The sequence below is a fragment of the Strongylocentrotus purpuratus genome, unplaced genomic scaffold (genome assembly GCF_000002235.5).
Source record: "Strongylocentrotus purpuratus isolate Spur 01 unplaced genomic scaffold, Spur_5.0 spur5_scaffold_15, whole genome shotgun sequence".
Taxonomy (NCBI): Eukaryota; Metazoa; Echinodermata; class Echinoidea; order Camarodonta; family Strongylocentrotidae; genus Strongylocentrotus; species Strongylocentrotus purpuratus.
In genome coordinates this window covers 18981027-19007561 of record NW_022145600.1, presented here as the reverse complement: position 1 = coordinate 19007561, position 26535 = coordinate 18981027, and the positions used below count along the sequence as shown (strand labels likewise).

General features: G+C 35.9%; 1 protein-coding gene across 3 annotated transcripts in view; it reads left to right on the top strand.

Moving 5' to 3' along the window:
- LOC579698 (dynactin subunit 1) overlaps positions 1-26535 on the top strand; it is a 45333-nt gene extending 18798 nt beyond the window's left edge. For all 3 annotated transcript variants that reach the window (XM_030985754.1, XM_030985755.1, XM_030985756.1), the window contains 15 exons: positions 1009-1092; positions 1831-1917; positions 2505-2607; positions 3943-3990; positions 15270-15369; positions 16798-16888; positions 17852-17980; positions 18423-18565; positions 19573-19748; positions 20426-20511; positions 21453-21524; positions 22062-22238; positions 22567-22716; positions 23984-24079; positions 25389-26535. In XM_030985754.1, coding sequence (XP_030841614.1) covers positions 1009-1092; positions 1831-1917; positions 2505-2607; positions 3943-3990; positions 15270-15369; positions 16798-16888; positions 17852-17980; positions 18423-18565; positions 19573-19748; positions 20426-20511; positions 21453-21524; positions 22062-22238; positions 22567-22716; positions 23984-24079; positions 25389-25529 — 1683 coding nt within the window. In that variant the 3' untranslated portion in view covers positions 25530-26535. The remainder of the gene's footprint in view (positions 1-1008; positions 1093-1830; positions 1918-2504; positions 2608-3942; positions 3991-15269; positions 15370-16797; positions 16889-17851; positions 17981-18422; positions 18566-19572; positions 19749-20425; positions 20512-21452; positions 21525-22061; positions 22239-22566; positions 22717-23983; positions 24080-25388) is intronic.

Genomic DNA, 26535 nt, shown 5'->3' with positions numbered 1-26535 from the left:
TTTTTTAAAGCAGTTTTTTAGCAGTTTAATATCGATTCTTAGCAAAGGAATTTAGCCCAATTTTTTACTAATTTTAATCATAATCATATAGATCTATACATGTAGATTCTAGGTCTATTGCATTTTCCACCTGAATTTGGATCACATCCGACATCGGGAAGCCCCTGTTTAGGGCTTCCATGTCGACGTCGTCGCTCAGTACCGTCTCCGCGCTATAGCTCTGCACCTCAAACTGAAGCTATCAGTCTAAAATTATGCAAACTTCGCGTATGCTTTATGGTATTACGCACATACACGATGGCATAAACTATATGAGAAGCTTGCATAATTTTAGACTGATAGCTTCAGTTTGAGTTGCAAAGCTAACGCGCGGAGACGGTACTGAGCGACAACGTCGACATCGAAGCCCTAAACGGAGGCTTCCTGATGTCGGATGTGATCCAAATGCGGGTGGAAAATGCAATATATGATTATAATTAAAATTAGTAAAAAATTTGGCTAAAATTCCTTTGCTGAGAATGGATATGGAACTGCTAAAAAAATGGATACAAAACTACACTAGAGCCTTATTATAATTATTGTTTCGTTGGTTCATTGTTTTTATAAAGCAAGAATCAGGGGATGAAGAGTAAGAGAAATGAAAAATGAAAACAAAAAGTGATTCTGGGGGTGATTGTTGCCAGAGTACATAAGGATATACAATTGATTGATAAGACAGATTCCTTTTTGTGTATTAGCTGAACTCTCTTCACTTTAATTGATATATGTCATCTTAAAGTTGTTTTTCTTATATATTTATTTTCAATTTGGTGCCTTTATGATCTGTTTTATGTTTGTAACATTAAAGCAGTTTTTTTACGCTAATGTGGGTTTTACCGTGATTAAATGAATTCAATAAAATTCAATCATGACACACATTATGTTTTACTAGTAAAATGTGTGATATACCCAGTTCAATGCAGGTATATTACGTTGTACATTATTTTCTTTTTTGCATCTTTCAAACAGGCCAATCAGGAGACGGCTGATTTCTCTATCCTAATGCGTGATATGGAGAGCACCAACACCGATCTCAAACAGTTTGCTAGAATGGTGAGTTATGTGTGTGCTTAATCATAAGCATTGCACCCTTTCGAAATTGAATATAAGGGGTCTACACTCAGTTTTTCATAGGGGTCCAGATTTATGGTTTGTGTGGGTAAGTTCCCTGTTTTTTTTTACACACTTCTATGGGTCTCATGACAAAAATCTTCATTATTTTCTCACTTCACAATTGTTTTAAATGTAAAATGACCAAGTTTATTTAGAAAAGTGTACACAAATTACCTGCACATGCCAGGTCGTACTTGTATGTGTATATGTATCAAATCACTAAATTTTTTTAGATTTGATTATTTAAGTATAAACTGATGAAAGCTCAAATTCTCTAAAGGAATGATGTAATTTTTGTCTGTTATGTTTATTCCTGCTCTATGATTTACCAATGTAAATTTTAATTCATTTAACCCCTGAAAACCAACAAACTATGCTTGTTAGTACCATCCCTCTCTGTTTATATCTGTCCTTTGGCAAGACATTAATCTACATTTGCCACTCCATACCCAGGAGAAAAATGAGGACCTGGTAGGATGATAAAAGCCTTTGTGTTTAACTGCCACATGCCGTCACAGTGACCATATGGTAGGAATATTACCCAGGGAGAAGGGATGATGCAAATTGTGCGTGAATGAATCCGATAACCAGGGTAATAATATCTGTCAAGCGCTAGAGACGGCATTTCGTATTAAGCGCTATATAAATCCAGATTTTTATTTGTTTTTTTCTGTCCAGATCCGTCGACGTCTGCCAAGCCAAGCATTGGAATCTACCATGGATGGCCCCAGTCCTGGACCTACTTCCATATCCTATGGAGTCGATGTATGTCATGCTTTAATAATTCATTCCATTCAATTAATAACATGTACATATCCTCCTGTGATCCTATTTTGTTCATGAATTTAGTATTGAAATCTGTGATTTTATTAAACTGAACACAACATGCCTTTGTATCACATGAATATATTGTGAATGCTAATATTCTTTTGTGTACATTTATAATGCAATGATAGTTTGTTGTAATGATATTTTATATACCCCACTATGATAAAATTTTTGATCTCTCTCTTAAGCTGGGCTGGGGCAACAGGGAACCCAAACAGTGTGTTTTTATAATGATATTTACTTAATTTTTGCTGGTATAGAGGTATTTGAACGATTTTGCTGATCTGGCTCTGCTCTTTTACACTATTAATTTTTGGGGTGTTATTTTTTAAAATCATAGTCACATGATTAACGAATGGCACCAACCAGTTTAGCCTCATTTTATTTGAAATGGAGGTGCGTTTCGAATTGTACTAACAGCCTTCTGTGCTTGAAATATGTATTAAAAATAACAATAATCCTTATTTCTTTGCCAAGAAACTATTCCATATGAGCTGATTTAAATTTTCATTTCTGGATTACAGGTTCAGAATTCTCTGTATGAGAGTGCCGATCACATGAGGATGGTGGTAACGGCTTTGAAGGACCTTGGACACCATGCTATGAAGCATGCCAGCTCTCTTGCAGGTAAGGTCTTACTGACACTGTCCCTCCCACAATATTTGAATGGCTTAGGTATAAACTGATGTGCAGGATGCTATAAAGTGTGTGGTGATGCCTTAAGAGATCTGGTTGTGACTGGTTGTAACTGGTTATTACCAGCTGGTACTGGTTATTAATGATAGGTGATTGGTTGTATCTGCCTTGAAAAGACCTCGGACACCATGCTATGAAGCATGTCAGCTCTCTTGCAGGTAAAGTCTTACTTACACTGTCTCTCCCACAATATTTAAATGGCTTAGGTATAAACTGATGTGCAGGATGCTATGGAGTGTGTGGTGATGCCATGAGAGATCTGGTTGTGACTGGTTGTAACTGGTTGTTTCTGTTTGTTACCAGCTGGTACTGGTTATTACTGATTGGTGATTGGTTGTATCAGCCTTGAAAGGACCTCAGACAACATAGTATGAAGCATGTCAGCTCTCTTGCAGGTGAGGCTGCACTCTGTCTATCCAACAGTGTTTGGTTTGCTTGGGCGATTGATATGTGTGTAATTTAATCTGCTGATAACCAATCAGAAGCAAGGATTTCACTAGCTTATAACAAAAGCTGTAATTTGTCACTGATGACATGTTTTTATGAAATGGGGCCTAGGTCTTCACTGGTTTAGTCACTGGTAGTACATTTATGGAACCCGCCACATTTAGTCTTGTATGATGTTTGAATGTCTTTGGTGATTGATTGCTAAGACATGTGGGATGTGTGGGATGTGTATTGAGATCTTTGTAGAACTACTTGTATATAAAGGGCAAAAGAGAGTACCTGTAACTGATTGTAAATCAACTATTTAGTGCTTTAATAATAAATATGGTCAGTCTCACAATTTGTGTAATCTCCTATTACAGTTATGTATATGTCTTGCTCTGCAAGAGCCACAGGAAATTTGATTAAGAGAACAAAATTGTATGTAAGATGTCTTAAAATTCAGTCTGTATTTTGCAAGTGCTGTAAAAGGTGTTTGTGTGAAATCAAATATACATGCGACATGATCCTACAATAGAGGGGGAACTTGTAAGTCCCTTGATAGAGTGTGAGGTAAATGCATAGATTTTGTTATTTTTGTACACAAAATGCAGTGATGTAATTTCAAATGACATGGGAAGAAAAGAAAAATATTTTAGTCTGATATTACTGGAAATATGCTGTACCTTGTGTATGAGAATGGGAAATATATTTCAAGTATATTGTATACCAACAGTGTGCATGAATAATTACTAAAGATACATGTGTGAAGAAAAATATACTTGCATGGAACAATGAAAGACAAATTAAGTAAGAGAACTTGAACTTGATTGTGCACAGACGAGGCAGTGAAGAACAAAGACAAGTCAGATGAAGAGAAGGCCAAAGGTCGGATAAGTAGCCAATCAGAGCACTCTTTGCATCATGGAATGTTGGCATGCATACCTAATTAACCAATTACCTTTCACCTACCATACGGTTGCAAGACACATGCTCTGGCGACTCTTGCTCTGTTGTCAATATCCTACAAATTTCAGATTAAAGGTATAGAACAGTTTTGGAAATGCCCCCCTCTCCAAAAATTAAATGGAAGCTCTTATTACCAATCATGTGAAAGAATATGTTTTGACTAATATGTGATGAAACAAATTTTGCCGGGAAACCGCATACTAATATTTATCCAGCCTGGATAGATATTGCGAATACACTTCAACATTTTGGGCGTATGTTTCTGCTTTTTTGTTGAAGTATTGCCATCTAAACCTCTGAAGGCAATATTTAAACAATATTGAATGGATATTTTGTACCTAAAACCCTTGAACCGCAACTTTACCACGGCCGGTCTATATCTTTAAATTCCCCAAACCCTAATTGTTACCTTCTATCTGTGATTAAATAGTCCGGAGCAAGGGTCGCCAGAGCAAAGGTCAGGTCAACCTGCCATACAGACACCAGAGCCACTAACACTAACTTTACTCTCTACTTTTATTTTCTCTTTCTTGAAAATTGCATATACTGGTGGTTTAGGCCCAGCTGTTTGACATTAATAAATATTACAGTGGGCAATTAAATTCAATAATTTATTTTCAAAGGGCATGAAAACCTTTTCTGGAGTTGTTTTTTCTTCATTCTTTAGTGTGTAAGATGCTAGGACCGGTGGTCATAACAAATTTCTGTCTGATAGGAAGTTTTAGTTTTTAAATTTCCCCTGATTTTATTTTTTACCTTTGAATGAAACTGAAAATTTGAGGTTATATTTAAACATAACTATTTAAACAAATATATATAAATACACTGCAATAGCATAGTATTATTTTATGAACCTAGATACACATTTTTTGGCTTGCTGCAGTTAATTTGCATTTTGTTATTGTAGTTATACTATTTGATATACATGAAAGTTAGAAATTATGTCAGAAATATTTTCCTAATATGTTTTCATTATTTCTTGATAGTACAGTATGTACACATAATCATTGTCAATTGAATGATAATCATACCACAATGGGTTTTAATGTGTTTATATAAAACAAGATGACTTGTAGCGCATAACAATATTAAGCTAAATCAAACAGTCCAATATTATCTTGATTTAGTCTTTATGGGGGAATGATTATTAGTTATTTACTATTAGAGTTACTACTAGCACACATCACATGCCAACAAATTATAACTAGTCTAGCCAAAGAGCTAACTGTCATTTGTGCAAAATTCATATGGAAAAGATGTATCTAACTGGGGAAATAACAGAATCAGTTTAGTTGCTCAAGACTGGAATTACCATCATGTATATGGTGTCGGTAGATAAAACTATGAATTTTGTAGAGGAGTTTTTCCTTCTTTTTTTACTACTTAGCTCTTGGTTTATAAATTTGACCAGGATGCACAAAAGTCTCTCAAATTAGATGAAATTATCTAAACAACCTGACTTTGCTCAACTCTATTAGTTGAAAAGATTACAATAACTCATACATGTAAAAGTAAATAAGTAATACTATAAGCAAAAGACTTGTGGATGTAAAATTTAATGTTTAGAAGAACTTGAGGTATTATTTTCCTTTCATGTGTGCCAATTTTGGTCTAATTTTTAGGTATTCTCAGGTGGCTCTGGAAACTAATACTTAGAATACATTAGATAGCATGCCAAATGATTCCCTGAACATATACTATTTACAGTGGATATCCATCACAGCCAGCCAAGACATACTGTAATACCCTCTCAGAAAAGAATGCTGCTTCTGCAGTTTGGTTACTTTTTTGCACCCCCCCCCCCCTCCCCCTCAAAAAAAGTATGGAGAAAATTGGATTTAAAGATGATTGATGTCTTTTTAATGAATCTAGCATTGACTGTAATACTATTATTATTATTATTATCTAATTCAGCAAAACAAAGTGTATACCGGTACAAAAGAATTACATAGAAGAACAAATCATACAAAACAAAGGATGCAAATCATAAAAAACTAAAACATCATTATCGTGATTCCCATGAACATTTACAAGTTGCCAAAATTTCAGCTTAAGGATGGCATGGCAAACATTTTGAATATCCACTGTACTTAGAAGTTAGTGTTATTGTCTTAGATCCCAAAATTAAAGTGAGAAATAAGTGTGTGGTGTGTAATTGCCAGAAATTTATGATTACTAATATTCTCTGTATTCATACCTTCTAAAATTCTGGTACCCTATTTCAAACAATTTCAAAATTACTGCCCCAAATTTGTGACTTTCAGTTATTATACATCTCAGAAATGATGCTGACACCTATCATTGTATTACAAAACAAATTGGGAGCTCAAATTGCAATTTTTAAAATCCACTTTGTAAATTAATGACACTGCATTTGAAATACTATCTACTGCCCATTACCAGGACTGGTAATTGCTGCATTATGGCTCATATAAAAAGGCATTTAGGGCTACTCAATGAGAAATTTTAGATTTTTAAATTGTCAGCTGCCAGAAATATCAATGAAAATATATTGATACTTTATAGATTATATTTGTTAGTTAAAGTACATGTCTAATTGATTGATTAGATTATTTCTGTTCAATACAAGCATAAACATGATACTTATCAATTCAATAATTAACAGACCGATTTAATACATTTATGACATTTAATCAGAAAGTGATTTATGACAGTAATTGTCTTGAATATTAAATGTATTGAGCTGGGTTTCTGCATGTACATGTAGGAAGTATTCATTTTGTAAATTCAAATATGATATCAAATATCATATTTCTTTTTGATATTAGACATACATGTATGCCTTATTTCTCACTTTATTTTGTTACTGGGTTTCAAAATGTAATGATACTAGCCATAAAACCCTTTCCCTCCCCCATTTCTGATTAAGTAATGCTGTCTGTTGTACGTTCTGAATGCAATGTATATACATGTATATTATAAGAGCATGTTATATATTGGTAAGATGAACGTAGGCCATGATGACTGCTGGATGTGTGTTAGACTGCCAGTGAATGTATCATTTGTTAATATTTAATGGTATATTTATTCAAAATCTGTCTTGCAGCCTAGGCTGAATTGTACAATTTGTTTACAAATATGAATAAAATGCACATGACAATAAATAACAATACATTACCATAATAATAATAATAATAATAGGCATTTCTACAGCGCCGTCTATCCAGATAATTCTATTCCGAAGTGTAATTATTATTACCCGGCTTAGCCTAGATGCCGTTTATACAGCGCTCCAGCATTTCAAGGAATTAATTCCTGCCAGTATAGTATAAGGAATTAAAGAACGATACACGATTTGACATGGTAAATGTGTATCATAATTAACATTATGAAATAGATCCCAAAGTATAATTTTCCCTCCAAAGGAAAAGAAAGATGAAAAGCAAAGGTAGTAGATAGTAGAGAAGAGAAAGGAAAAGGAATAATAGAAGTTAAAAAAAGAGAAGGGAGGGGCTGCATGTAGAGGGCTTTAAAAGTTCCAAGTTTGTCATGTGTATATCTTTAGCAAGAAAATTTGATATTTGAATGTTCAGGATTGATCCTGCAAGTAATATGAGATTGTATTTGAGAAATCTGTTCAATTATTAGAGGGATAATTTATAATGTAGGCCTACTCTTTTTCTCTCTTTATTAAAATACCAATTTACAGTACATCACGAGTAAAAACAAAAAATGATGTCAGGTATTATGCAGATAGTGCTCTTGCAACCTGTCAAATATTTTTTTTTCTTTAACTAACATCTAACTCTCACATAACCCTCGATGTTCACCTGTACATGCATGCAGAGCTATCTATACAGAGAGTTTGGAAAACTAGGTTTCAGTTGGATTCAATATGGCACATATTCTTTTGTTTTGTGCTCGGCCTTCAAAGCAGTATTTACCATCTTGTGCCCAACTGGAATCGCGGTGGCCAAACTCTCTATAGATGGCGCTGCATGTACAGTGTATAATAGTGGATGTAGAGAATATGTAATGGGGAAAATGCCGTTCATTATTGTATACATTAGCAAAAATCTTAGACGGCATTAGTCTGCACATGCAAATATCTATCGCAGGTGTATATTTATGAATTCTACAATGTATATGGAATATTCCTGTGCCATATTATTTGTAATTGGTATTAAAGCTGTAGTGGCACCTTGTGGTGTCGGCTTGTAATTTATTGGTTGTTACATCCAACCGCTGCCACCATGCAATCGAGGAGGCACTTGAGAATTACAAGTAACATCATGGTGCTATAAGAAAATGTTAGGGCGGTGTTTCACAAAGATTCTAAGTCGAACTTAACTCTAAGTTGGACTTAAAAATTATGGAGAGCCATTTGTAGCCTTAAAATAAATATATTCAAAAGCAAAAGTTTTAAGTATTTTACACTTTTCATAAATTCCCCATCAAGAACATGAAATCTCCCATGATAATTGAAAATATCAATGATTTAAATCAACATTTTATGCCTTTTAAAATAACTTTTACAAAATATTTTCAAAGATGCTAATGGCTTTCCATAATTGTTAAGTTCAACTTAGAGATAAGTTCAAATTAGGATCTTTGTGAAACATCCCCCTGGTGTACATTGGTGTTCAGCTTTGGGCATACACATGTATTTTATGCAGCTTTATTTGCAATAATCATTATTATGCACAATTAAATGCTCCGGTTGGTTTGTACATTTTATACATAATTTAAAAATTCACAATGTTTTACTATATTTATACTTTATATTTGGCGATGTAGAGAATATCTGCCACTTCTCATGTCCAACCAAATTAGTAGGAAATGTAAATATAATATGGTAATATATTGGGGTAGTGAAGTGTGGCGGCTAGGGGGGGGGGGGGGGGGGAAGGGAGGAGGAGAATAAGGAACAAGCAAATAAAAATCAGTCAGTCAGTCCTCATACATTTTATTTCTGTCCCTGCATGTTGAATTTGCAGTATTTTGTTCAGTTTTTATTTGGAATGGTTTGAGCTTGCCATGCATGTTTTATGTCCAGGATTGAGTTAGTTTTGTTTTGTTGTTGTCAGGCATGTTCTGCTTGACATGATATTTATATAATTTGGCAATCTGAAAACTTTTTTATTTATGAAACAGTTCTTGAATCAATGATTCCATAATCCATGCTAAATGTTAAGTCGCAATATTCTTTTGTTTTTGTCCTATGCAGTGATTTTGTTTTTTACTTTACTTTTTAATTCATTTTTTATTTTGCTGCTCCAGAAAGTTAGGCCGAAACTGAATGTTAGGGATTTCATACATAAATTAATATTGAATATAACAAATTGGTAATATAGGAATAATGAAATTATCATTATTTCATTAAAGGGGAGAACATTGTGTATCATCAACAAATTATTGCATTTTTTGTTCAAACACGTACCAAACAAAAAATGGATTTCACTGTTGATCATTAACTGTTGATCATTAACTGTTGGTATTGCTGATATGAAGCATCCTGAGAAAAATGTTGTGGTGATCGGAAACCAACTTTTGGCTAGAGATTTTGCATGGCCCAGGCATATCTAGGCCAAGTTGTGGTTCACTGAATGTAATATTCCCCATGCTATCCACCCCCAGGCCAACGCGCTCGGTAAAAGGGATGGAGGATGAAATTAGAGTGATCAAAAAACAAGATCCCCGTCTCTCTCTTGGCGATGCATTTATGCGTGATTTGTAGCACTTGTTCATTCCGCGGCACACTTCTGGGAGTTGGGTTTCAACACCCCTCCAGACTGTCATGGTTTCACCCAGCTGCAGTCCTTGTCCGGACACTGTAAAAGAGTTATGATGGACTAGATCATTCTGTTTATGGGGTTTACAGGATATGCTTGGGGAGGGACTTGCTATTAATGTTATTGACCTGCATCTTCTCTCAAGTGCTCTCTCTCTCTCTCTCTCTCTCTCTCTCTCTCCTCTCTCTATCTCTCTCTCTCTCTATCTCTCACTCTCTCTCTTACTCTCTTTTTCAGTTTTGTGTCTGTGATGTGAGAGAGGCCTCTCTATTTTACGCCCAGACACTCAAAGGAATTGAAATATTTAAGGCATTGTGTTAACTCTGAATACTACCTTTTATATTGTCTCAGGCTCTCACGGCTGACCTCTGTTTTATTTTTGATTGCTCATAAATGTTTTGTTTTTGGCTGAATAAACATATTACATATAATCTCTTTTTTTTAAAAGAAAATTTTAACTTATAGGTACTAGATATGACAAATATCATGAAAAAAAAACTGCAAGTGATGTTGCAAGTTTATTCAGTCCACAACATAATAGTCAGTCCACAACTTTATAGTCATTTAGTGGTACACATATCTCTTAATTGAGACCATAATTTATCAAGTCATTTACCTAAATATATTAATAGATCATTTTTGAGAAATTGTAATTTCTGCAAAATATTCAATGTCAGGCCTTATAGATATATACTCATCAGCTACAGATTATTGCCTAAGTTATCTTCAGGTAGTCATTGATGGATTTCATTTAAGCAAGATTTGAAATGTGAAACATATCACACAATTAAGTCTTAATTTTATGATCAAGAACCAAGTTATTCCGGTGGAAACACGGTGTTCAGCTTTAAACAGTCCTCACACCAGATATAATCATGAATATTAATGTAAGATTCACATGGTCATGCCTGGTGGTGATGGATGGGAGGACCTTATAAGTAATTCATAGCCTTTAGTCAAATAAATGAGGCCACGGTGAGGGGAATAATATGTTGGCTTTTCAGGTTGATGCTCCTATGGTTTTGATTTTCCTTAAACCACCCCTTTAGCTTGAAATGGATTAGTCCATTTTTACATCTTACACCTGCGAATCAACTGTTTTTATTGGTTTTTTCATTTCCTGTCGAGGTGTAATTATAGTGTTTGCCCCCCAAAATATAAAACGATACTTCAACTTAAAAGTATACAAGCAAGGTTTGAAATACACTCAGTACTTGTTTAATTTGTATAGATTCTTCAATCTTAAATGAAACAAAATCTTTTTGAATGGATAATTCAAATATTGACCCTATCACATTCAGGATGAAACTAGATAAACATGAATTTATACATGAAAAGGTAAATTTTAGGTAGTTATTGGTTATATTGGTATATTTTCAATGAAAAGGTATATTTTTATCAGAAAATTTAAGACGAGCATATGGGAACTGTTGCAGGGAAACAGGAAACGATGTTGTGATTATGACTGGCCCTTCTTAACTTTGTGACAAGTCTGAAGAATAATAGAAGAGGCAACGGTGTTAAGTTTCACCGCCGCCCGATCAGTCCCGCTAGCAGGCTGCCTGGCCCAGCAAAAACAACCGCACAACATCACCATATTTCTCAGATGAGAAATCGAGAAATGGAAATTTTGAAAAGGATCGAGGTATCGATGGAGGGATAGGCTGATAGAGAGAGTGGGAGAGAGAAGGGGAGATGAAGATGAAAACAAAATAGAGAGGAGAGCAAAGCATAGGGTTACAGGTTGATAGAGAAAGGGATAGTTAGATGGGGAAGAATGACAGTAGGGCAATGGTTGAAAGGCATCTTTCCATTGAAAGAAGGACAAAGAAGGAGAAGAGACGGAGAGAGAGTGAGAGAAAGATGGAAGTTTACAAAGAAGACATTAACTTAAACTAAGCAATAAGCAAAATAAAAGAGAGACTACCATGAGAGAAAAGTAGGCATAATGTTATCATTGCTGTTGGAAAAGAAAAAGGGGAAAAGAAAATAGGGGCAAGGGTTTCATGAGGGGCATTATTCTTTGAGAGAGAGAGAGAGAGAGAGAGAGAGATGGAGATGGAGAGGGAGAAGGAGAGAGAGAGAGAGAAAGAGATGGAGATGGAGAGAGGGAAAGAGAGAGAGAAAGAGATGGAGAGAGAAAGAGAAAGAGAGTGAGATAGAAAGAGAATGATGGGGGGGGGGGGGGGGGGGGGGAGGGGCATTATTCCTCTCTGTGTCCTTGCCCGCCTGGGTTTGTTGCACTGGAGGAGCTGGCGGTCGGCAGCGTCACTCGATGTCACGCCGCGCACATCCTCGTTCTTTGAACTCGGCCAGAGTGCAATTGCCGGACATTGGTACGGGCAATCGGTAACGAACCCCGGTATCTGCGGCGAGGACAGTTCAGTGTTCTGTGCTGGGTGTCAGTGCCCAGTCAGAGAGATGAGCGCACTCTTCCGTGATTTCACATCCTCCATGGTGGCCTGTTGCTCAATACTTAGGATTTAAAGCCTCCTTATGAATTAACACATTTAGGTTCCAGACTGTGACTGTGGGGGATGTGAGAAGGGGTGTAGTAAGTGATTGAGAAAGAAGGGGTGGTGGCTTGCCTTCTACCAGGGGAGAAGGATGGGGGGGGGGGGGGGAGGGGGTTATTTGAAGTGATGGTGCAGTCTTCTTCCATATGATTTCAATCTCTCAGTACATGTATTTTTCATTCAAGCCTGCTTTTGAGATCATCTATAGCACACCTGGGTTTTATGGAAGGAAGGTGTATTCGTAAGGGGGTGGCATTGTGAGGCAGGGGAAGAAGGGGGGGGGGGGGGGGGAGTCAGAGGTGGGACAGATTTTTTGCAAATTAATGGGACTTCAATGAGATTAGCTTATGACTTCTCTATTCCAACCCTATCACCAGATTATGATTTTTTTTTCTTTAAATGACATGCAGGCAATCAACAATTTTCTATGAAAAGTGGGGAGGGTTATTAATTACAATCATATTTTGAAACATCTTCCTTTTTCTTAAAGTCTCCCCATATTCATAGTTTAAGGGTTTGAAATAACCTATCATGCCCCTCCCTCCCACTTTAATAATTGAGAGCATGTCAATGGACTTTGGAGTAGTCTGCATGGTTTGTATCATCTGTTGAGAGCCAGAAGGGTGTAAACTCTACGTAAAAGTATAGAAGTGAATGCCCTTATGATTCTCAGCTGACGATATCATCTCAGGACCGATCTAGTTTAATGAGGAAATTGGATCGTGGGCTTGTGTCCTTGGGTGCAATTTTGGGAGTTTCTGAAGCAGCCCTCCAACAGTTAGGCAACTAACTTGCGGTAATCACCCCCTCGTGTTATGGCTCCGCCAGGCATTCTCTTTTCCTTTTAACCATATCTTGTCCCTGCAGGTTGAGTTTCAATTCACACCCCTCTCTTAAGAATGGGACAGCCCATACAGAGCAGTACATCACAGTTGTTTGACTTGCAATATGCATGAAGTAGTTTTTATTCTACTAAAGAAGGGAAATTAATAGTTATATTCCATACTTAATTAACTAATTTGTCTGCTAGACTGCTGCACTGTAGATACTTGTAGTAAATATATATATATATATATATATATATATATATATATATTTTTTATACCTCATTAAAAGATCTAAAGCTACTAAAGAAGAAAAAAAAAGTAGTATGCACTTTTCTGTTTATGTTATATATATATTTTTTAAAGCGATGTACATGTAGCTCACATTAATTAATTTATTATTATTACAGTACATTTATAAATTCAATGGTAATTACAATTTCAAATGATTTGAGAAACTAATTATGCAAATGTACCTTTGAGCCACTATTCATGTAAATGTTCACACTATCTAGATGAACTTTTTGACAAAAAAGCATTATTAAATTAAACTCTGCAAGTAGAATGTATTTTGAATAATGCTAGGGTATCAGTATTGTATCTTACTTTTTATTTCAAAATGAAACAGCTGGCAATCAGAATGTATGCACTCTGGTGATTTGATGGAAATAGAATACTGCATATCAAACTAACAACCACTATAATTGCATTCATGACTATCAAAGCAAGGGCAATATTTTACACCTGCATATCATGCAACATCTGATAGTAATTTACGGTTTGATTATGATTACTATTTGATTATTATTACTATTGATATTACTAGACCATTTTTGTAGTGTAAATAAATTTAATGCACAAATCTTTGTTAAGTGCCATGTTGCAAATTATGGCTTGTCCTACCTCACAACACGTAATAATTGCAATTTGTATTCTGATGTTTGAAATACAATTATTTGTAACAGGAGAATGCAATAATTTGCAACAAGGTACAAAGATTTGTGCATTAAATTGAATCACATTACGAAAATGAACTGTTTCATGACATGGTTTAAATCTGATAAGCTTCCAAATTATGTCATATTTTTCTTTCTTATATTATAGCCTTCTAGTATAGCATTATTTAGTTAACTACACCTAACAGATGCTAGCTGCAAGTACTATTTAAGGGGGTTTGCTAATTATACATGTTAATAACTGCCGTTATATATATTTGCACACACTTCTATCAGATACTCTTTTGAGTGAAATGGTAATGTTCCTTTCATGGGCAATTCAGCATAATAATAAGAAATACAGCAATTGATGTCAGTAAGTTCCAACCATGAGTTGGAAGACTTTATCTCTTTAAAAAAAAAAAGTTCATAAAAAAAAAGATACTGTAATGAACTTTACGAAATTAAAATTGTACCCCCACTTTGGACTTTTCTCAACTTTAATTTGCTCTTTCTTTTTTCTCTTCCCTTCTCTCTCTGATCCCCCTATCCCCTCTCTCTTTCTATCTTTCTTTCTCTCTCTCTCTTCCTTCTCCATCCCTTTTTCTCTCTCCTTTCTATTCCCCTCTTTCTATCTCTCTCTCTCACTCTCTCTCACACACACTCTCTCTCTCTTCCTTCCCCTTCCTCTTTCTCTCTTCCTTCCCCTTCCTCTTTCTCTCTTCCCTTTCTCTCTCTCTCTCTCTCTCCCTCTCTTTCTAATTACCAGCACTCTCTTTCTATGTCCCTTTTTAAAAACACTTCTAAGATACTTGTTTTGTTAATGCTAAGCATACATGGTACATCATATATTTATACATTCAGGCAGAAAGGAGATCAAGATTTAACAGGCTTTTCTTTTCTTTTTTCCCCCGGCTGGATGGTGAAATGCTCATAGGATAAGAAAATTTTATTCACATAATAAAAAACCAGTTGGCTTGTATGTTTTTTTTAAAATTCCTTTTATTTTCATAAATGCAATTCTTCGGCAGAGGTGCCAGAGGCACTATTGTAAATATTGCATCCACTTTGAAATATGTCACTGCTTTTCACTGGGTTTATGATTCCTTCTGGTTATCAAGACTTTTCATCTTTGTAATAATATCTGCTATGAATCATTTTATACCCTAGATACTGAAGGTATACCAGTGAAGAAGCTGGAACAGCTAGCCGATAGGTCCTCAGAACTTGCCTTTGGAAAGGCCGACAAGGGACCCTACCAGAGCTTCAGGTACTTTACTATACTAAGAGATTGGTTTGTTTGTTTTACCTGACTGCTATTAAAGAAAGCATGTGTGCGCTTGTAAGTAAGCAACCAGGGGACAAACGGCTTTAGGTCCTCTCTGAGAGACTCGGTAATGAGGATTAATGCCTTTAATACCAAAGTGCACTAGGGTATGGACTTGGGGTGCGTTTATTGACCAAATTTCTGGCTAGAATCAGGTTTCTCAAACGTCTTTCAGGCAAATTTAGAAGGTGATAAACGCAAAGCCTTTTTTAAAGGTCTTTAGATATGGGCATATCTAAAGAGGCAAAAAGGTGTGTTTTGAATGTGACATACAGCCAGAATCACGTTTCTGAGAGATGATAAACGCAAAGCTGTTTTGAACCCCACATACAAATCGGACCACCCAGGTTAATTTCCGGTTTGGAGGCTAGCGCGCGTCATGTGTTGTGAACATGTACAAGCATGTGTGTGTAGTTGACCTCCGAGAAACTGTCTGCTTCCCGGGTCAAAACAGCTAAGCAGACACAAGGCCTTTATTTTGAATCGTGAAGAGGCGATAAATGTGCCATCCCGCAAATCACTTTCGTATAGTGGGGTTCGATAGTGGGGTATGATAGTGGGGTACGAAATGTACATATCTAGTGGCAAGACCCAATAAACGCACCCTTGGTTTCAAACCCAGGAACTCCCGGTTACGAGACCACTGCTCTACAACTGAGCCATCACACCCTCATGGTGAGAGATACATGTAGTCTGGATTCTGACACTGGAAACAATCTAACAGAGACTTATTGATTTAAAAGAAAATAATGAAAATGTATCAATTTAGAAATGTGCTATCATCAATGTAGTTGATTACAATTATTGGATTTATTCATCTTTCTGAAGGGAATCAACGAAATGTAGGAAATACTTCTTTTTGCTGTTCTTAATTCTACTGCATAAATGTCACATAGGTTCCAATCCTAATGGAATTTTTAAAGTATTAGATGATAAATTGTGTTACTGAGTAATATATAAAACCATTGAGCCGACTTTCATGTATTATGTGTCTTGAAATTATCCACCATGAATTCCATTGTGTTTTTCATGTAAAGAAGGTACTTCATATTTTTCATTGACCGGTCATTTTCTTGTCTTTGTTTTTATGGTTTTCATTATTTATATTATAACAAATTAGATGATGGAAAAAGAAAATTGGAATTAGTCTCATTAAGAGATTGAGCTTTATCCTGTAAATTAATTTTATTGTAAAATCGTTTTTTAACTATAAAACAAATTCTTCTCATACTGTAGGTCTTGCTTTTTGTTGCCTTTCTACAATATAAGAGTGCACTTCCACGTTATGTGCTCTACAAATTTCTCATGTTTCATGTGTAAGAAATGGTATGGAATTATGACCATAATTTCTTGTTTTTTTTGTGTTCTTAGGGAACGCTTGGTAAAAGCCATGGTGATCCTGAACAAGATCAGCACCGCCATGCAGGAGGGAGAGTATGATGCTAACATGCCACAAGACAAGGTAGGCATGGTGGTGGCTGTGGTCATGGTATAATTGGATAATTGTCATGGGGATTTCATTGATAGTGGTGGTTATTTTACCTCACAGCTAAGAAAGCAATAAATGCTTGTAAATAAGCAACCAAAAGACCGACGGCTTTAGGTCCTCTCTGAGGGACCTGGTAATGAGGATAAATGCCTTACCAAAGGGCACTAGTGCATCCCCTTGGTTTCGAACTCGGGTCACTGGATTACGAGACCACTGCTCTTCTGACTGAGCTATCGCGCCTGATGATGATGATGATGGTATCAGGGATTATGGCAATCACATTACAAGATGTTGATGTTATTCTGTTAAATGATGACAGTGCTGATGATTTGGGAAGATGTTGAAGATTGCAGTGATAATGATTATATTAATGATGATAATGATGAATGATGACAACATCAACTATGTTAAATCATGATAGAAGGTTGAATTTGCCCATGTTTTAAATGCTGATAACTGTAATAATTAATTATATATAATATACAAATATGTCATATAGGATGATACTCCACATATTATGGATTCTAAAGTATGCAAGTCTTAAAGAGAGTTGGTAGTCCGTTTCCATGTGCAGTGGGTCATAATTTGCTGACACCAGACTTGGTGGAAATACCATTAATAGGTTTACAAAAAGTCTGCACACAGCAAACCAGTAGTACCATCTAGAAATATACCATAGTTTCTGGAAGAGTCTTCAGGTGAGGGAAGTGTATTAAGATAATATTTTTCCATATACCGGTACTGGTAGGGCGATTTTGGGAAAAATTGCAGGGCATTACGTAAGGCCCATTGGTCGTAGAACTTACAGCACCTGTTAATAGTGGGTAAACACCCAAGTGGTTTGGAATTTAGTACTATGCGTCATTAGTATGGTAGATGTAAAACCTAACAAAAATCAGCCAGTACATATCTTTATCTTCATCGTCTTGTACCCAGGTCCAAGTCCCAGTTGAACGACGTGCATTGAAAGTGAAATCCGAGATCTGTGATGCTGAGGGACTTGGTCACAAGCTGGAGAGCAAGGAAAGCGAGATGAAAGAAATGAAACGACAACTCAAACAAAAGGTATGCATGCTTCATTTTATTAATAAATGTATGTTGATTCTATCCTCTGGCTTACCCCGTCCCCCAACTATCTACCCTCCCCCCCCCCCCCCCAAAAAAAAAAAAAAAAGAAAAAAAAGAAAAAAAGATCACCCATACAATTGCCAAATACTTTATCAATATCATAAGAGGAAAAATGCTGACCTTAATATTGATGATGATGATGATTAATGAGTAGCATTAATCTATTTTTCCATCCAACAATGTATGTGTAGATGAAAAGAAATAAAAGAAATTGGTGTTGATATATAAAAATGACATTGATGATTATGATTGGTGATCGTGATTATCATGATTATCAGAATGAATATATATTCACTTTTATCAATACATGATAATGAGTTTGAGTTGAGAATGAAGATGTTGATTTTCTGTATCCCCTTCTACCCCCCTCACCCGACAGCAAGATGAAGTGAGTACCAGCCAGGTGCGTCTGGGACTGGTTGAGAAGAAGCTAGAGAACGCAAGCCGTGATGCCGAGGACAAGGTCCGGAAGGTGGATCAGAAGCTCGCCGCAGCTCAAGAACAGTCCAAGAAGAAAGAGAAGTAAGATTGATGGATGATTCATTTGAGGCAGGGTTTTGAATAGATGAACGCTTAATGGCAGTGCGTAGGTATTTGTGAATAATTGAAGAAGAATTACCAACTTGCCTATAATCCCCAGCTCATGAAAGAAAAGTAAGATTGATTTATTTATTTAAACCACGGTTTTGAATAGATGAACGCGTAATGATAGTGTGTATCGGGTAGGTGTTTGTGATTTATTGAAGAAGAATTACCAACTCGCCATATCCCCAGCTCCAGAAAGATATAAGATTGATTAATTCATTCGAAGCAGGGTTTTGAATAGCAGAACACAAAGTGATAGTTCATAGTTTTTTTGTGATTGATTGAAGACGAATAACTAGCGTGCCTCATCCCTGTCTCCTTGTCCCCACACATTGCTGGAAAAATGTCTTCAACCTGTTCAAATTAACAAATTTACGGAAATAAGATGCCTTTAAAAGCTTGATTTCAGGTACACTCTATGGTGTGCTTGTTCTCGAGAACTGAGATCCTATGACATAGACTTTAATTGACCAAAACTGTAAAATTTATGGTTAAGGCCTAGACTAAGACATTAAAAAAGCCTCGAGAACAAGACTGACCTTGCTCCTTCACCACTCTTTGTGAGTGTGAAAGTAGAGAAATGAACCACCTATGTTCCTTGTAACATTTGCAAAGCCCACTCCTGCAGTCAGTTTTGCTGAGATTCACAAATATGTAATTTTTTTTGTTTTTTGTTTTGGTCATTTTGATGCTGAGATTTTGAGGCTACCTTAGACCACATTCAGGAGGGACATTGATTTTCTTGAGCACATGCAAGAAAGACAAATAAACGATCACATGTTTTCTTTTATGAAGGGATTTTGAGGCTACTGTACCTTAGGCGACATGCAAACATTATTCATGAAAGGATGAAGAGAGAGAGAGAGGGGGGGGGGGGGGGGGGGGAGGGGGGAGCTGAACATGATAAATAATTTATTTTGTGTTTTCTTTTCTTTCCCATGCAGAGAGTTTGAGGCTACCTTAGACCATATGCAGGTAGACATTGATTCCCTGGAGCAAGAGAAGAGTGAGCTGAAGCAGAGACTGACTAACCTATCCAAGAAGACATTGTTAGACAGCATCACCAGGACCTCACCACAGTCTGGCATCGCTGCTGCTATGTCAGGAGGAACTGGACAAGGTATGAACTCTCAGTTGTCTATTTTCCTCCTCTGTATTCCTTCCCTGTTGTGTGCCTGTCACATATTAATGGCATTTTATATCAAGCTTGACAAAAATTATCTCAAGCAGTTTAGAAATTCAATAGTACATAGTTCAGTCAATTTGACATCCTTTTCAATTGTTTCTTAATTTCAATCATTTTATTTAAAGGTTATATAACAGATTAGTAAAAAATAATGTGTGCGTCATGACAAAGTGTAGTTGGCAATTGATAATTGTAGGTGTACTATATTTTCATTCATCTAATAATATAACTGTAATAGTATATTTGTAAAGCGCTTAAAGACATTGTAGATGTATCAAGCACTATATAAAAGCAGAATATTATATTATTATTAATTAGAAAAAATTGAATGATTAATTGCAACTTGTCATGGCTCTTCTTTCATTTTAAGTTACTAATAGACCAGTTTACTAACATATTCAAATTTATGAATGTTTCTTTCCTGGGGTCCTAGTGAAGAGTTATTCTATTGACCTGTAATACTAATGAATGAATTACAATACTTAGAATACAGTACTTTGAATATATGCATAAATTTGAATATATTAGTAAACCAGTCTATTGATGGTGTATTAAAGTTACATGTAAATTTGTAAAGTTAAAAACTGGAATGGTTTGTTTTCTTTGTACAGGTACAGGTTCACCTACCAGTCCTTCTGCAGGTCCAAGCATTGGAGGTCAGGTCGTGATCAAAGATTCACCCATGTTACTACAACAGGTAAGCTTTAGCTGATGTGGACTGAACTGGACTTAACTGGACTGAACTGATTGACTAAAGCCCAGCGCACTAAACAATCTGACTGCAATTCGATTTCGGAAGAATTTATGATAGCATCTTATATTCACATTTCAAATCTTGTTGACAAAGGATCTGATTAAATAATATAAATAATATAGATAATAATTAAATAATAAAATCTAAATTTCAAGAGATTTCAGGCTCCCTTGGAGGGGGAAAAGCTTAATCGGCCCAGGATCGTAGTGACATCTGGCTAGTAGTGCAATTGTCTACGAGTTGAAGCTGGTTCGGCTTTTATTCTGATTAGAAGGGTTAAATGCACTGAAATTCTGGTTGTTAATATTCTAACCATTATTTAGAACCTAAATCAGAAGGAAAGGGGTTGTTTAGATTTCCTAATCGCCCTTTCTACGAAAATTGGATCGCACAAGAATTGTATAGTGTGCGCCGGGCTTAACTGAACTGCAATGACCTGACCTGACTGAACTAAATTTTTCTGAAGTGTCTAAACTTTACTGAAATTAACTTTACTGAACTGAACGGAAGTAACTGAACTGACTGAATTGAACTGAACTGATCTCTACTCCAATGAATTATGGAAGCTGCAAATTTAAGATCACATGATTTAATCAATTTAATTTGTTGAAGGGTTGAACGAACCAACTCTTCTTTGTAGATTTGAACAGAATAAAAAGATTACAGAGCATCATAAATCCATCTCTGTGTACGGGTGGTGGTTATTTTACCTGACTGCAAAGAAAGCATAAGTGCTTGTTAGTAAGCATCCAGAGGACCGACCATTTTAGGTGCTCTCTGAGAGATCACAGGTGACTTTGATGTAACAGTTATGTTGACATTTGAATACAATTCTCATTAGTTATTATTGATATGAAACGATATATCATTCATATGTTTCTCAGCTGGATACCCTCCGCTATGCCCTGAGACACGTCAAGCATGAGAACAGCCGGCTGAGAGCTCAGAAAATGAAGGTATTGTTTGTATTGTTATTTTCAATATCCTCCCATCATTATATGTCAGTCTGAATCAATGAAGGTGAAGTGTAGAACATTCTATTCTACAGGGACCAATAACAAGAAATTGTTGTATTCTGCAAGTTTAAAATTCCATGCCATGCTGGTGTATTTTATTCATAGAATAGGATTTTAATGTTGTCTATAATGTAATTTTGCAACTTCCTTAGCTTTCAAAATTTTGTGACTCTCTTATTCAATGAACAATTTATTTCACACTCAGCAATTTTGGCAAATTTGTCCTCTGTTGACCCGTAATTTGGAGGTGCGCTGAAAATGAGGTTTTAATTTGCTTTTGTGCAATAATGAAAGGGTAAATACCTTTTAATTCTTTTATATTTGTATTCTACATTCATTCAGTTTTCCATTTATATCAAGTTGTATTTTCTTCGGATAGGGTCTTTAATGTTTTTCTTTCGATCATCACACCTTTGATTGGAATGAGTAGATCATCTGTAAACGAACTCTCTTTATTTCATTGACTATTCTGTCTAGACAATCATGGATGAGCTGCCTCCTCTGAATGTCCCCAAGAAGCCTGTTGGTATCGTCAGTCCTACAGGCTTTGTCAAGCTGGAGACAGAGGCTACACCCGAGAAGGATGAGGACACCAGCAAACTACCCAACAAGGATGTCGCTTACCTCACCAGGAACACTCGCAAAATCATTCAGGTCTGTAGATTTGCTTTCCAAATTCCTAAGGCTATTGAATAATTTTTTAAAATATTTGTATAGATAGGTAACATTTATATGTACAGTTAAGAACTTAATTATTCATACCCTTAACAATTTTGTAATCTAGGTGTGCAAAAAAATTTGGTTTGTCCAACTTTAAGTTTCTTGAGAATGTGAAGTATTAAAGCTAAAAATATTCAACATGTACTTTCTTCTCTGTGACATAATCTTATAACAGAAAAAAACTTATACCTGTATTCAATTATGACATCATTAATAACTTACTTCCAATTTGTCACTTCATTTCTGTCTTGACACTTTGCAGGATTTGCACAACCTTGCAGCCTGCCCTCGTGTGGTTGACATCAGCCATCGTAAACCCGGCACCGTGCCAGCTCTGGAGAAGGCCACACCCAAACACCAGATGGTGGACAGGAGCTGTCGCATCCAGGACATCAGCAAGAATCTCACTCAGGTACCCTTGATCATCGGCTCTTATTTTGCAGTTTTATTTGTTATCACACATTTCAGGTGTTTCCATGACCATTTTACCCCTCAGTATAGCCCAATTCACACATTTACAACCTTAAAACTTTTTTTTTTGATAGCAAAATAAGATCACAGCAAATAGACCGGTTTACTAACAATCTAACATATTCAAATTTCATGCATAGTTTTTAAACAAAGGTTGTTCTTGACAATATGATAGCTTGTCAGAGGCTAATCGCCCGACATAGCAACACGTAATGTACGCAGACTGGATTCCAAGTATTGAAGTTCATTCATTACTAACAGGTTAATGGAATAACTTGTCACTAGGTCCCCAGGAAAGAAACATCCATAAATGTTAATATGTTGGTAAACTGGTCTATTCATGCCCCAAATCTGTATAGCCTACAGATGGAAGAGTACTAGTATGCATTGGGCCTTTGTTGTGGTCGGCTACGTTTTATTTATTGTTTATCCCTACTTGCCTTACAATCATAACACATTAAATTATGTTTTTTAGATGTTTTACCTTGTTGGGTGAACAAGGCTCAAGTCTCATGTTCCACTCTGTACATGTAGTTCGGTACCCTTACCCCTTGCCACATACCCAGATGGGCATATCTATTCTAATGAAGGGTTACTAACATTCTGAAATGTGGGATGGAAGTCGTACAAGAGTAGGGGAAGAAGGGGGTCATCATTTGCATGGAAATTCAATTCAGTGTCTGACTTTAGATGTTAGAGATTAAAATCTCTGTGAAATGTCTTTCAATAGCTGGTACCCCCGATTATGTTTGATTACCTTGTAGATTAAACTGTTAATGTAGATACATCCACATCTCATTTAACCTGTTTCCTGCTCTTTATTTCGGCTGAAAATATAAGTACAGAAACTAGCTAAGCCTGATACTCTTTACACATGGATGTTGTAACTTCCTTCTTCTTATCTTCTCTCTCTCTCTTCTTATCTTCCTATTACTGTCTTTACCTGTGTTTACCTTTGTTGTTGCGAATGTATGTACTATGTTTTTATATAAAATAAGTTTGTGTCTTGTTTATGCTAAGTATTTATTTGGGGCTCATTCTCATCAAGCCAATTTTGGCTTTCATGATTCCCCACTTCCTTTTAACTTATGTTGCTAATGAACAAATATGTGTATATCTTGATGTTTTTTAAAACAGTGAAATAAATAAATGAAATGAAATGATATATCCACATGTCTTTCAAACTGTTTTTGTGCTCTGTATTTTAGCTGAAAATTGAAATGCAGAAGTTGCTGTCATCGCAGAAGCCTGGAGCGCATGTAACCTCCGCTTTCAATCAGTTCACTTCAACTGAATATTCCAAGGTAGGTTTTCAATTTTATAGATTGAAGAATGAGTTACGTTTATGGAACTCCAAATTTGTAGGCAATAGAATTGAGCACACAGCTTCAACTTAAAGGAAACCAAAACCTTCACACTAAGTTACTTTTATTGTAAAGTTTAAAAGATTTGAATAAAATCAGTGAAAATTTGAACAAAATCGGGCAAGGAATAAGGAAGTAAGAGCTTTTTGAAATGACTAGTCACTAGAGGGCGGTATTCAATTTGATGACATCATCTGTGAACAACTCTCCATGCCTTTTGTACATAAAATTTCACAATTTTTTTGTTTTCTTCGTATTTATTTGTGTTCTTGATCCGACTTCATAACATGTGAAGTAGAATATCATTTTGCATTCTATATCTTGATTTCGGGGGAGTACATTATCTCAATCACAAGAAAGAAGGAAAAACATGAAATTTGATGTACAAAAGGCATGGAGAGTTGTCCACAGATGATGTCATCAAATTAAATACCGCCCTCTAGTGACTAGTCATTTAAAAAAGCTCTTACTTCCTTATTCCTTGCCCGATTTTGTTCAAATTTTCAATTATATTTTTCAAATATCTTAAACTTTACAATAAAAGTAACTTAGTATGAAGGTTTTGGTTTCCTTTAATGAGAAAAAAAAAATGTTGAATTTGTATGCCAATGTATATGAACAACTGAGTCAATTGCCCTATTACATCTAGATTTAGTTAAAAAAATGTGTATTCCAGTACCTAGTACAACAGTATGAGTGATACAACTGTATGTAGTACTTTAGAATAAATTTCTAGGTTATTAGATACTGAACATTAATCATCAATTACATTATCCCACTTTGGTGACCCAACGTTTTACTCCTGGATTTATTACGGTAGGTCAAAGATATAGGGTCACGTTAGGGTTCAGTTTAGGATTAGGGTTGGGTTTAGTTTGATCCAGGGTTTGAGGATGGGAATTTGATTATTGTAGGAAATTGAATATGGAGCAGACTGGAATGTACATTTACATGTATGTTGTACAATCATGTGCATGTCAGTCCTTGCCATAAAACTTTAAACTGATCTGGCAAAATATGAATAAGTAATATGTATATGTACAGTCAAACCTGTCTTTAATGGCCACTTCTCCATAATGGCCAAGTATTTCATCTCCCTTGAGAAAGAGATGTGTGTTGTAGAACCTGTCTAGAAAGGCCAGTTGTCTACAGAGGCAACTTTTTCTGTTTCAATTGAGTGGCCTTTATAGACAGGTACCTTTATAATACAATCATTGATGATGATCTCTTTCCCTCTTTTCTGCTTCAGGTTCAAGAGGAGCAAGGCCAAGCGACCAGCCTAGGCCGAGTCTACATCCCTCTACCATCCGGGCAGCAATCCGCATCTTATTCTCTCAATCTACAACCCCATCAGCTCAAACAGCTGTATGCCAGGGTTATAGCAACATAGAGCGTGTAGTCCCACAAGCCACTTATAATGTGATGTTCGTGCATTTATGTGTAGTCCCACAAACTGTCTATTGTGTTAAATTATATATATATTCTCTCAATTTACAACCCCACTAGCTCCAGCAGCTGTATGCTAGGGTTATAGCGATATAGAGAATGTAGTCCAACAAGCTACTTAAAATGTGATGTTACGTGTATGTATGTGTAGTTCCACAAACTGTCCCTCATGTGATCATCCCTAGAAAAATGTTTGAAAGATTAACAGCTTTTTATTTAAGGTGTCGGGGTAGCGACCCATCTTCTTAATATCTTATGCCCTCAATCTTAATCTACAACCATATCAGGTGAAACAGCTGTATGCCAGGGTCATTATGGAGTACATATGTAGTCCCATGGGCTACTTATAATGTTATATTACATAGGTCCCACAGACTACCTTTCATGTTATATTGATTACATGTAGTCCCACACAATAGCTATCATGTTGTCCCTTGTGATCATCCATCTCAAAATCTTTGAAAGATAGCCAGTTTAGTCCTATTTAGATTAGAAATATTTATTTAAGAGGACAGGGCAGCATTCAACTTTTTATGCTCTCATTCCAGTATCATGTCAGCTGAAGTAGCAAGTAGCTATACATGCCAGCATCAGCAACATAAAGCAAACATTAAATGCATATTTAGTCAACATGTTGTGTTTATGTAGTCCCAGTGACTGGCACATTCGTTAGTTTTTTAGATAAATCCTCTCACAAACAGACATTAAAATTGTCATGCTGAATAACTTCAATTAGGTGTATGTATGTCATGTAAAATTAAGAGCTTTCTGTGTATGTGGTCAAATATTTCTAAGCTTTTTGGAGTGCAGATGCATAGCTATAATGAAGTATGTGCATTATAAATGTCCAATTGTTATTATGTAATCTTGTAGAATAAATTACAATTATAAACAGTAATATATTGTTGAACCGATCAAATGATTACATTTGGTCAGATTTTAGTTGTGCA